The 13112-nt window shown below is 48.3% G+C and overlaps 1 protein-coding gene across 1 annotated transcript in view; it reads left to right on the top strand.

The window, feature by feature from the left end:
• LOC125368046 (cell migration inducing hyaluronidase 1) overlaps positions 1-13112 on the top strand; it is a 108336-nt gene that overhangs the window by 54272 nt on the left and 40952 nt on the right. Inside the window, exons 2-3 of the mRNA XM_048368885.1 lie at positions 10285-10393; positions 12527-12673. Of these exons, the coding sequence (XP_048224842.1) occupies positions 10300-10393; positions 12527-12673 (241 nt within the window). The 5' untranslated portion in view covers positions 10285-10299. The remainder of the gene's footprint in view (positions 1-10284; positions 10394-12526; positions 12674-13112) is intronic.

Genomic DNA, 13112 nt, shown 5'->3' with positions numbered 1-13112 from the left:
TATAGACAACTACCTATGACTTGACCTAGTATACAGCACACTCATTGAGTTGAATTAGACCTCACTTTGCATTTCCTCTTGCACAAGACACAGGTCCAGTGGTTCCCTTTCACCTAAAGCTTAATTTTATTTTATGCTGAGAAGTAATAGTAATTTCAGATATGTATGGAGTTCAGAGATGTCGACACATGCATACATTGTGGTCATTAGCATCCACATGTGCAGTATAGACATTGTCAAGCCCTCCACTCAGGGAGGAGGGCCTGGTTACAGGTATCAAGTTACATTTTGACAGGAGGAGGATGTTGGTGTTCCTCATGGCAAAGTAACTGTGGTTAATAAAAGTATATCGTTCATTTCAAAATAGAGAAAAGAGAAGGTTTGGAAGGTTTTTTAATGGTTCTTAAGATTCCTCTTACACCAAAGTACTAGAAATATAGCTTTGGAGAGTGAATAGCTAGAAGCAAACAGACTGGGACAGAGGAAAACTGGAGTCAGCTGGATGTGGGTTCCGATCCCAACTGGGCAGTGTGCCCTGGGCCTCTGCAGGCCTCTGGTAAGCTAGCAGGGACAGCCCTGAGCTGACAGCCACCTCTATCCACTGGGACTGCTCTCTCCCATTTTATGGTGAAAAGCAACTAATAACTTTTTCCAAAGGAAGCCTCTGTAAGGTCTGAGCCACACAGCCAATTGGGCAGAGCCCAGGCAACGTCCTGGGCCATAGCTCAGCTCAGCAAGAGCAGCCAGCGCCGGAGGCAGGGACTCTGCTGGCTGCCTGGCAGCTACTCCTGGCTGTGAACCAAGCTTGGGCTGCAGACCCTGGGGAGCAGGCTGAGGGCACAGGGTGTCATAGCTCTACTGTCACCCCCTCCCCCGAGAATCCACTTTCAATAGCCTCCATTGGGTGGGGAGCCCGCAAGCCTACCAAGTACCCAGTGTCCTGACTTTGCCAGGCAAGACTCTCAAAAGTATTCTTGACCATCTTGTTTTTAGCCACTTATGAGCCAGTCCCTGCTCTGGATTTTTAGAGTGAATGATGGAAACTAACATTTATAGAGCACTAGTTGCACACCAAGCACTTTGTCTATATCATTTGCATTCCCTCCTTGCCTCCCTCCCTCTTTTTTTCCCCTCCTTTCCTCCCTCTCTTCCTCCCTCCCTCACTCCCTCTCTTCACCACTTAACAAAGCCTTGTAATGAAACCCATACTGGCCTTGTACTCCTGGTCCTTTTGTCTCTGCCTCCAGAGTGCTGGGTCACAGGAATGTACCACCGAGCCTGGCTATTTGCTTTGTACTCTCTGAAAACATAGGTCAGACAGAAGATACTAATATCTGTACCTTATATGCTAGCGAGGGGCCTCAGCCTAGAAAAGTGAAGGGAAGTAATAGGGAGGGAAAGGAGAAACACAGGATATGATAACACATTAGGAAGCACTCCTATTGTAAAAGATACCCACGCAAATTTCCCAAACTCATAGGGCCACTACGTACTACAGGCTGAGTTTAGAAGACACTGGCGTACACTGCTGTCTACTGAGCACTTACCATGTGTTTTTTTTTTTTTTGGGGGGGGGGCCCTGTCCTGGGCCTTGGCCTCAGGGCCTGAGCACTGTCCCTGGCTTCTTTTTGCTCAAGGCTAGCACTCTGCCACTTGAGCCACAGCGCCACTTCTGGCCGTTTTCTATATATGTGGTGCTGGGGAATCGAACCCAGGGCTTCATGTATGTGAGGCAAGCACTCTTGCCACTAGGCTATATTCCCAGCCCAGCACTTACCATGTGTTAATGCAATGTCCAGGGCTTCCCATGCTGTCCCTCATCACTCCTTCTAGCAGCACTTGAGGGCCATTGTGTGAACCTTTGCACTCTCCAGCTGGTGAAGTTGGATCCCGTTTGGTCATATTGTTTTCTGTGATTTCTGTCATAGTCGCGCATGGTCCAAAAATATTGAATGGCAAAGTTTCAGAAATAAACAATCCATGGTTTAAGGTGGTACACATGCACACAGTGTGCTGACATCTTGTGTTATGCCTTGATACCAAGTTTTAGACCAGGCAAAAGCCCATCTATGGATGCTCCTGATACTTTTAGCTAAAAGAGTATGTGTTTTTCCCATGGGGACCTGGATTGGGTGAGCACCAGGGGAAATTTCTGGGTTGATGGTCACTTGCCTTCATAGGACCTGGGTTATACAGACCAAATGCTCTTGTCAAATCTCAACAAATATATACTTAAGGTTTGAGTGTTTCATTATGTGTCAGTTTTAATTCGGGAGATTTTTTTTTTTAATCAAGTGAATACTGAGCTCTGTAGTTTACACTATGCTTGCTGAAACTTTGGAATGCCCTCCCAAAATAGACTGACATCCGAGTGGACAGAGGGATGGACAGATAGGTGAAAATGGCAAACTAGGCACTGGTAATGCCTAGAGTGTGGACATATTAGTAATTCTCTGTGAAATTCTTAAAAATTGGCTATGCGTTTGAAGATTCCAAAGTAAAATGTTGGGTAGATAGAGGAAGCTGTTATATGGTCCCTGAACCTGGGACTGGAGGGGAGCTGGTGTGCTGGCATCTGTAGCTCATCTTGGTGAAGCTTGGGTTGTCCTGTGCATCCTCTCCTGGCTCTCACTTGACCGGTAGGAATTGAGGTCGGCAGGAACATTGCCAACTTCCTGTCACTCATCCCCTCAACATTATTGAAGTTCATTTTCTCTCAAAGAACATGAGCTTTGTTCCATAGCCCAGGGCTTGGCGTCACACCTGTGTGCAGGTAACACAAGGAGCCAGGCGTACAGGGCTGTGAAGCGGGTCCCTGCCCTGGAGCCCCACCTGCTGCTTCCTGTAGGGCCATTTGAAGTGGTAGAGAGTTCCACAAATAAATAACCCAGAAAGATCAAAGCAGTGCTCTGCCCCAAACCTGAACTCAGACCAAGCTGCACTTTCTCCTGCACTGTGGCCACGGAGGGAGGAGTGGAGAAAGCCTATCCACTCTGCAAACACTCCACGTCTCTGCCCTTCCTGGGTTTGTGCATGCCTGAGAATAGGTGCTGGGAGGAAAGCAAGCTCTTTGAACTGCTGCCAGGCCTGGCCGTATGACATTCCAGACACAGCAGGTGCCAAAAAGCCAGCTTCTCCTCTGTCCAGCCCAGGGCTTCCATGTGGGCTGCATGCCTGCTTTGGGGTTCTCTCCTAAGCCCGCGGGGGCCCCTGGCTCTTTGAGGGACTTCTCATGGCCAGTCTTTCTTGTCATGTGTCTGGCAGCCTCCTGGCTAACGTAATGTCGCTGGGGTGGGAAAGGGGAATGGAAAGGGCTGTGGGCTAGCCAGCAGCAATGACTCCTCTCACAGGGGCAAGTTGAGGTCAGAAAGGATCTTAGACAGAGCAAGAGCCCTTAGAAGCTGGGATTTGTAAAATTCAGAGCCTTCCCCCACCTGCCCAAATCACTGTGGATCGTTGGTCAGTTGCTTGGGGCAGAGCCCCTCATTTTTACCAAGCTCAAGAATAATGTGGATACTCCTGGTCACTAGACCACAATCCTTCCCCTCATGAAGCTTCTGTGCCCTCAGCAAACCAAGTAAATACTCAATTATGTGTGCAACAGAGAAAACCATCAGAACACTGCAAAGGTATTGGCAGAATAGAACTATCTTCAGAGAGCATGTCAGGGAAGTTATGTAAAAAAATAGGAATTTAAGTGAACCTGGAGGGACAGTGGAATGGAGAAAGCATCCCAGGTAGCAGGAAGAGCATGTGAGAAGGCCCTGGGGTAGAGGAGCTGGCATCTCCAAGGAGAAGCTGCAGAGCCTAACATGGCAGGAGTGGAGACTGGTGTGAGAGGAGGCTACAGGGGCTGGTGAGGATGTGTTTGGGTGGGATGTGGGTGGGGATGGTACTGATGTGGGTAAGGAGGTGGATGGATGTGGAGGGAAGCCTCAGGCTCTTTGGAGCAAATCTGAGCTGTGGCCTGCCCTGGAAGGCCTGTGGGAGTTGGGCTAGGGTGGCATGGGGAGCAGGCCATGAGATGTTTCTTGCTGAATCTTGCAGAAGAGCTTTGAACTTGGGTGAGAGCCCTGATTGCCATGTAGCTGAGGAAAGGAAATCTTTTTCTCCTAGAGATTAGATTTTTTTTTTTGTCATGGGGCTTGAACTCAGGGCCTGCCTGAGCACTGTCCCTGAGCTCTTTTGCTCAACGCTAGTGCTCTACCACTTTGAGCCAGAGCTCCACTTGTGGTTTTTTTTTTTTTTAATAGATGGAAAGATTTCTCCATTAAGTATGGATTAGGAGTTTCCTTCCCGCTAAGGCCCTTAGGGTATTTGCAACTAACATTGTAACTACAGACTCCTACATTCCCTAGAATCCAAGCAGATTACACACATACATCTTTAAATGTGTTTGTGCATAGGGACTGACTAGCCAAAGTGAGTTTGGGTCTCTAGGTGGCTTTTCTTTTTTTTTTCCAATACTATTTATTTATTTTATTATATTTAAGTAGTTTTATAAAGGGGTTACCATTCAAAATGTCAATTATAAGTACAATGCATTTTGGTTCATATCACCCCTTTCATCATCCTTCCCAACCCCCCCCCTCAATTTTCCTAGTTTCAGAAGATATGCATTGAATATTATGACTACATCCTCCCCTCTTTCCTGTCTTCATCCATCTTAGTATTGCTCTTAATATAGCTGTGAGATATACCTCATTGTTAAGCTCTGTCCATAGAGGAAGAAATAAAGACTCAAATACCTCCCATAGGTGTCAGCAGTCTTCTCTCTTCCTTTGTAAGTCACTCAGAAGCAAAATATTTTAGCTAAACATTGTGAAATGCTCAATAGCATAATACAGGGAGAGAGGAAGAAGAAGATCTAGGTGGCTTTTCTTGTTCTAGGTCATCATATATAAATTTTCACTAAAGGTTGAGTCATATTCATAGTTCTTATGGGCATAATATATGAGCAAGATATAGTACCCCACACAGCTATATTCTTTCCTTTTTGTATTCCCTCATGACACTGAAGGGCTGACTATAGATAGAAGGATTTCTCACATGAAAAATGTTCTTGTGGATTCTCATCAGTGTGCAACGTTTGATTCAATATAAGAGGAGTAGATCAGTTCACAGATTTCCCACGAGCGACACTCACTGTTTCTCTCCACTGTTTGTTCTTTGAGGGAGCCAACCCTCCATCATGACTGGAGGCTTTCCCAGAGCTGTGATGTTCATAGTTTTTCTCCCCTGCGGATAGTCAGGCCTAAAGCCTCTCACAAAGAGGTTTTCTATTGGTGGTTTCTGTCTAGTATATGTCCTCTGATGTTGTCTTAGATGAGTTGATTGACTGAAGACTTGCCCACACAGAAGAGACTCCAGAGTTCTCCCTCCAGGAGGATTGCTCTTACTTTGTAAGGTTTCAAGGTGTACCACAACCTTCCACACAGGTTGCATTTGTGTGATTGCTCTCATTTCTCATCCTGGCAAGGTTTAAATGAGATACTGAATGATTCCACTCACTGATGACACGCAACATTTTTTTCTCTAGTGTGTACTTTCTTATGGTAAAAAAGGCTAGAGGATCCACTTGTGGTTTTTAGGTGGTTAACTGCAGATAGGAATCTCAGAGCTTTTCTTGCCTGGTCTGGCTTTGAACCGTGATCCTTAGATCTCAGCTTCCTGAGTAGCTAGGATTACATTATGGGCATGAGCCACCACTGCCCAACTTAGATAGACATTTTATGAGACCAAAAGGGCTTGTAAGGAGCTAGCTTTCATCTTTCCTTCCACACTTGGCTTCTTATTAGTCAGGATCCTTTCCATAGTGAATGTCAAGCACACAACTCAACCTGGCTTCAACAAAAAAGGAGCTTTATTGGCTCATATAATTGAAAAACTCCATGGCTAATATTAGCTTCACCCTCCTGATGCCTCCTCCTTGTCCTCTAGTCCTTGGCTTCTGTCTGCCAGTGGCCCCTCAAACTTCCAGGAGAAAATTCAAACTCTAGGCTTCACACTGAGGCTGCTTTGTGAGCTGGAGCCTGCACCCGCTCATTTCTGCTTACTCTGGGCACTGGCTGCATCTCGTTTAGTCCTGATTTCTCATCTAGTCCTATCTAGTAGGTGGTGCCATCTTTTTTTGTCTTCTTTGCCCAGGAAGACAGCGGCTGGCCACTTTGGAGCCCAGGACTTGCCTTTCTGTCCTCTGGCCCAGGAAGATGTTCAGATCTGCTCACTTCCTGAACCTCCCATAGGATGTAATCCAAACATCAGGGGCATGGGGACTGACTGTGAGCTAGCACACCAGGGTCATCTGTACAACTGAGCCCCACGTTAATAACAACAGGACTAAGGTGCAGAGAGGTTGGGTAATTGCAGGATGTCACCTGGTGATGAGATAAAGGCTGAGCTGGAGCTCAAGCCTAAGCTTTCTGACCCCACTGCCCGGGCCTTGCTCCTAAGTACCCAGTGCCCTTGGCATGAGCAGCCCTTGCCACTGTGGGGCTTGGGCACAGGGCTCCATGCTCTTCTGTGCAGTGTCTCATGATTCTCTGCCACAACCCCGGAATTTAGGGCACATCATGCTTTTTCTGCAGATTTAAAAAAAAGCAAGGCTCAAGGATCCAGCTATGAGGGCTCTGTGGCTGGAATGTAAGGCTCTGATCCACACAGTTCTGGCTGCCGCACTGTCTTGTGGTTCTGAGCTGATGTTGCCTCATTTTACCTCAGCTACAGTTGCCTTGGTGTAGTGTTGACAGAGCAGGTGATGCACCTTTTCCTCAAAGTGAGCTTCTGGGCCCTTCTAGGCCTCCCTTGCCCCTGGGGTCCCTCTAGGCCTCCCCTCTCAGCTTACCCAATCCCTCTCTCCCTTCTCACTTTCCCAGTCTGACTCCCACAGAAGGACTGGCCCCTGCGGCACCTCGGGCAGAAAGGCCTCCCTGCACCCAGTGCAGCAGCTTTGCTTTTGTGGGACTACTGCTCTGAGGCCACTCCGGGGCTTCTCCAGAGGCCCTTCTGATAAACTGTCCCCTTCTTGTCTGCAGGTGACAGCCCTGGACTCCTGGCCGGCTGAGGCTGTCACACCTGAGGGACGAGCAGAGCCCTGGTGCTTGATGAGGAGAAGCAGAGACCTCGCCCCTTGCTCCTGTGCTCCTACATATGCCTGCTGTCTCCTCACCCCGGGAGGCCTGATACTTATGAGGACTGAGCAACAGCTGGGCCTGGAAATGCTAATCGTCTGCAAAATCAGTCGTTTATTGTGTGACTTGAGGAGGTCACAGGGCTGGCCTTCCGGCAAGGGAATCTGCACTCTCTGTCAGACCTGTTGAGGGACAGTCCGGCTCAGATCATCACAAGTGTCCAGTGTAACCAGTAGGGCCCCACCAGCCGGTCTGCACCTCAGCTTCCCACAGACTTCCCATGCTTTGACAGCTTCTGACTCTTCCAAGACTGTCCAGCTGAGATATTGAATCCCAGGACCCTCTGAATCCCAGAGCCCCCTGAATCATCCCAGAGCCCGCTGAATCATTCTGGAGCCCGCTGCCAGGAAGCTTTTTGTGGCTGGTGGGGAAGCTGTCCTGCCTTGGTGTGATGCAGGCTCCTTTCAGGATTCACTGCAGCAGAGGTTGACTGGGGCCTGTGCACCAGATGCTAAGTCCACACCAGCAGGAGAGCCCACAGCTCCTCCATCAGAAGTGGGAAGGGCGACCTGCGCAGGGAGAGGCTGCAGGCCTCAGGCTCAGCACCTAGAGCGCAGCAGGTCTCCAATGCAGAGGAAAAGTGGTTTTGCATGACCTCCCCTTGTGGACTTGTTTATATCCATTTGGATTTTTTTTCTTTGAAATGAGCTGTGCCTTAATCAGAAGCTGGACTTCCGAGGTCATCAGCCTCCCATGCTGCACACAGGCAGTCTGAGCTCTCAGCTCTGCCTTGGTGGGTAGGGCTGTCTGGCCCAACCAGGAGGGGACCCCACAGGAGGGCACTGGCCAGCCAGGGCCAGGCTCCCTTCAGAGGGCCCCACGTGTCTTTGGGCTCCAGATGGCAAAGGACCTTGGGATTTGAGAGCAGAGCAGTGCCTCCCCTGAGACCTGTTCCCTCTATGGGTGAAGGCAGCACTCTTCAGGGGCCGTGGGAAAGGTACCAGTCCGGGGTGCTGTGATGTGTGACCGGCTACTAGAATGGTCCTGTTGTTCTTACAGCGCAGCCTGGGGCAGGCAGGGTGCCCGCAAGAGGATGCAGCCAGCATTGATTCTGAGAGTATGGCAGCCTCCTCCCCAGCACACCTGTGTGGGAGGACCAGTGTGTTGGACTCGGACCTCTGCCCTACCCCGCCCCACTGAGCTCATACAAAGAATCTTGCTGAAACCCAAGGGTCAGGCCATCAGATTTGCAGCTGAACTGGTTTGGAGGGAGGGGGCTGTGTGGGGTGAGTTAGCTTTTGGCCCCATCAGTGCAGGGGAAGAGGGCTTGTTTAGGGGCCAGTGCCAGCTGTTTCCAAAGCCCCAGCTACACTCTGTGGTCACAAGGTACTGGAACACATAGGTAATTTCTCCAAACAGCATATTCCAAAAGACAGCTCTCGCATCTTTGTTTTAAAGGTTCCTGTCTTGAAGTTTATCTAGATAGACTGCCAGATTCACCATTGAGGTAAAAGGCAAGAAAGAACAGTGGCTTTCATAAAACAGAAATGAAGCCAGGCACCAGTGGCTCACACCTGTAATCCCAGCCTCTATGGAGGCTGAGATCCAAGGATCACAGTTTGAAGCAAGCCCTGATAGGGAAGTCTGTGAGACTCTTATTTCCAATTAACCACAAAAAGCCAGAAGTGGTAGAACAATAGCTTTGAACACAAAAGCTCAGGGACAGTGCCCAGGTTCTGAGTTCAAACGCCCCAGGACTGGAACCGAAAACAAAAACAAAACCCTAAGTGGTAGAAGTTTAACTCTCTCAACCCATTAAAAGAAATCTATCTTCTAGAGCTGTTTCATTCTCATAGGAACAGAGTGTCGATGTCTTCTCTTTATTTGCTTTGCCCTTCTTGGTGCTCAGCTCCTATTGCATGACTCAAGAGAACTACTGAAGGTCCGGGCCACCATATCTGCATTCCAGCTAGAAAGAAAGGAAACAAGGAAGAAATCTTCCTGCCTCTTCCTCAAGGGCATTATTGAGATTTATTTACTGCGTCATACTTCCACCATATTGGAAGAGCTCGATTCCAAGCCACAGCCCAAGGAGACTGAGGAGTGCAGTGTTTAGCCTCAGCAGCTCTGTGGCCTGAGAGAAGTCAGGGCTCTAATACTGAGGAAAGAGAAAATAGACATTGGGGGACAATGACTGGGTTTTTTTTTTTTTGCCCCAACTTCCTCTTGGATAAGAAATAAGATTGAAAACATGCAAGCATCCATGATTTTCAAAACTGTTCTCCAAACTCAGCTTTAGAAGCATGCACATCAAGTTAGAAATTAGATAACTTAAATCCTTACTTTGCAGAGTAGAAAAGCAAGGTCCAGAGAGGCTCAACAAACAAGCTGAGATCACACAGCAAGTTGCTGGCATCTAATCCCCTGTTTGTGCTCAATATTTTTTGTTTTATGTTTTTCTTTTAATTTTCAAATTGTTATTATAAAAACAATGTACAGAGGGATTACAGTTATATAAGTCAGGTTAAGAGTACATTACTTTTTGGACAATGTTACCCCATCCCTTCACTCTTTCCCAGTTTTTTCCCTCCTGTCCCCACCCCACAAGTCATAGAGTTCATTTTCAATATAGTGCCCAGTGAGTATCACTGTGGTTTGTTCACCTTTGTCCCTCCATTCTTGTGCCCCACCTTACCCTCCTAAAGACAGATAAACAAACAGGGCAAAAAGAAAACAAAAATAGCAATGAAGAAAAACCTCCTTGTTTCCATTTCTGTTCTATGTTTTATGGGGAAGGGACCATGAGTGCCCAGGGTGGAATTTCACCTGTCAGTCAGTCTCTAGCTGTGGGACATCATAGGAGAATGGCAGACTTGCAAGCCCTGATCTGCCTGGACTGCCCTACAACTCTCTCTCTCGAGTCTGCTCTGAGCCCATGGACCACCCTGTGTCTACCATGTCCTACCTGTCACTGTGTGTGCGTGTGTGTGTGTGTGTGTGTGTGTGTGTCTGTCTGTCTGTCACTGTCTTTGTCTTTGTCTCTATCTTTCTGTCTCTGTTTCTCTCTCCCTGTCTCTCTGTCTCTCTCTTTCTGCACCAAACACTGGTTCCTATCTTCCTACACTGGCTAAGTCTGGCTTGCTTCTGTTTCAGGGAAGAGCAGGCCAGGATGGTTGCTGCTGGGAGGAAGGGCTCCTCTCTCAGGGCTGTGCTGACCATCATCTGTCTCATCCTGAGATCCTTTCCTGGAGCCACCTCCACAGGTGAGCAGTAAAGCCAGGTCCTCTGCATCTCAGCAAGGGTCACAGACCCCTATTAAAGCCAGACGGCTGTGGGAGGGACAGGAGGAAGGGTCCAGAGCCCAGGTCAGGGTGGCCAAGCTCCCACACCTCTTCACCAAACTATCACAGGCAAGACTCATCCTGGTCTTAGTCCCATTGTTGACAAAATGGTGGGTTGGTCTAGAATCTGGTCTGTAAACTCCGTGTCCAGCTGAGTTGACACCTGACATTAGCAAATGAAGCTAGCTGGGATGGGGTGGGGGTGTCCCCACTTCTCAGTTGTGTGGGAAGGTGAGTTGTCTGCGACAGGCTACTATTCTGCATTTTCCAGAGAAACTAGAAAACTAGATTTTTATGTCAAAGCTGCCTAGTTTTTCAAGTGTTAGCAACAAATTCAAAAGGTTGTAACTACTCTAGAAGGTCAGAAAAATTCCACCACACATCTGAGACCCAGATTCCCACCTGTCTGGGTCATCTGACATCAACATCCCCTTCATATTCTGGGTCATCTGATGTCGACATCCCCTTGCGTTTTGTGTCATCTGATGTCAGTGTCCCCTCATGCTTTGTGTCATCTGATGTTAGTGTCCCCTTCATGCCCTGGGTCATCTGATGTCAGCATCCTCTTTGTGCTTTGTGTCGTAAGGGCTGGGCACACTGAAATGCTTTTCAGCTGGGATGCTCTGGGTGAGCCTTATACATATTTGTCTGCCTCAATGTCTTCAGCTTTTTCCTTAAGTGACTTCACGGTAACACCTGAAAGCACAGGGCAAGTTCACCTGGACTTCATCTGGTACAAGCAACCAAATGAACCAAATGTAAGGCAGATAATCTCGAAGGGATAATGTAAAAAATTAAGAGTTCAGTAATGCTCCTCACACCATTTGTTGCGCTTATTTTTAAGTGCTATCATACTTCCTTAGCACTGTGCTTTTCTACAACAAGAATCAAAGGCTGTGCCTCTGGTCCTTTTGGTCTGGGCACCACCCTGACATCGGAGGTTTGCAGCTGCCAGCCCTTGCCATTCCTGCTCCAGGTAGCTCCAACCTGCTTTCTTCCAAATCCTGCTGGGAAAGCCAGGGCAGTTGCCATGGTGATGTTTCAGTAAAGGCCCTAGCCTTTTTAGGCACACAGTTATCCATCCACTCCAGCGAAGATACAGTGGTGCTGGCTCCCAAAGGGCTCAGGCCTGACCTGTAACTGCTGTATCATAGCCATGGGGTCTGGGCTGGAGAGACAGGACAAGTCAGTCTGCAGACACAGGGCTAATGCCAAGCCCAAGCTCCCTTAAGAGTGTCCTTGGGAGACTCCCCTTGGAGTCACCTAGATGCTGTCTTCCTTGGCTCCACCAGTGACAGCTCAGGAGAGGAAACAAGAATAGCAATGAACCAAGCATGGACACTCCCCTGCACATGCCCCACAACAGCTAGGGTCTCTTATAGTCACTCCACACACCACTTGGGTACCTGCCGGGCACACATCCTGTGGCAAGAGTTATACACTTAGGGAAGCCTGCAGCACAACATCTCCATCGGGCATAAAAAATATAAGGTATTTTTAGCTCTTCCCGTTTTCATGCCATTTGCTACCAGGAGTCACTTGTTATAAGCCATGTTGCCTGGTAACAAAGTTTCTACAATTCCATCTTTCTCAGGTTTCCAGGGAAACAGTGGTAGAAAATGAACCAAAGGCCACATTTTCATGCAAAAGGAGAAAGTTGTGTTAAGGCTCCAACACTGCTTTCCGGAGGACAGAATGGTGTGGGATCCATGTAATCTGGGCAAACTGTTACCTCACTTTGATCTTGGGAGATCCTGCCTGGTCCTCCAGCTTTGTCTTCTAAAGGCCCTTTGTCTTCTAAAGGGGGGAACTAGACCCAGAAAAGAGAAGTAGCCTGTTCAAAGACATACAGTGTGGCAGGGACATGTGGTCAAGACACATTCGGGACCCCGGGGGTCCTGCTCGCTTGGTGACCTCCGCCATGATGCTGTTAGCTCTGGTAGAGAATAGACAGTGCTGTAAAGATGCCTGCACACACACCTGCCATTCCTGGCACTGCCCCTGGCTTGCTAGTGCTGGCGGAGGGCAGCAGCGGCCTCTCGTTGTCTTCGACAGTGGCCACTGAGTGTCCTGACCAGAGCCCTGAGCTGCAGCCCTGGAACCCCGGCCATGACCCGGACCTTCATGTTTATATCGGGTGGGGAAAGATGCTGCTACTCACCTCTTCTGCCACAGTCCACTCCATCAGCATCTCAAATGGAGGTAAGCCATGTCTCCCTTTGCCATCCCAGAACCTGCAGTGGATGCAAATCACTATCACTGAAGGTGGGCAGAGCAAAGATCTCTCGTGCTTTGGATTCAGGTCAGACAGACTGGGTTTTCGTTTATTTGGTTTTTTTTTTTTTTAAGATAACCATCAACTCAGGGCACTTAGGAATGGATGAAGATCTTGTCTTAGAAAAGTAGCATTTATAGAGGAAGCTCCTATTGGTGGTCTTAGAAGTCCTGCTTCTCTTGCCTTGGGATGCTTTGTCATTGAATGCCATTAGTATTGTGGCAGTATACCCAATGGTCACGGCCTACACCTTGCAAAGCAGAGGACAGAGAAACAAGATGTGCCTTCTTGCTGTCTAAATCAGACTTAGGGAGCCTGCCCATGGTTCCCGTAAACATGCTCCTAACACTTGTATTCTCAAACCTT

The sequence above is a fragment of the Perognathus longimembris genome, chromosome 20 (genome assembly GCF_023159225.1).
Source record: "Perognathus longimembris pacificus isolate PPM17 chromosome 20, ASM2315922v1, whole genome shotgun sequence".
Classification (NCBI taxonomy): Eukaryota; Metazoa; Chordata; class Mammalia; order Rodentia; family Heteromyidae; genus Perognathus; species Perognathus longimembris.
The sequence above is the reverse complement of the archived record's forward strand: the minus strand, read 5'-3'. Positions and strand labels throughout refer to the sequence as shown.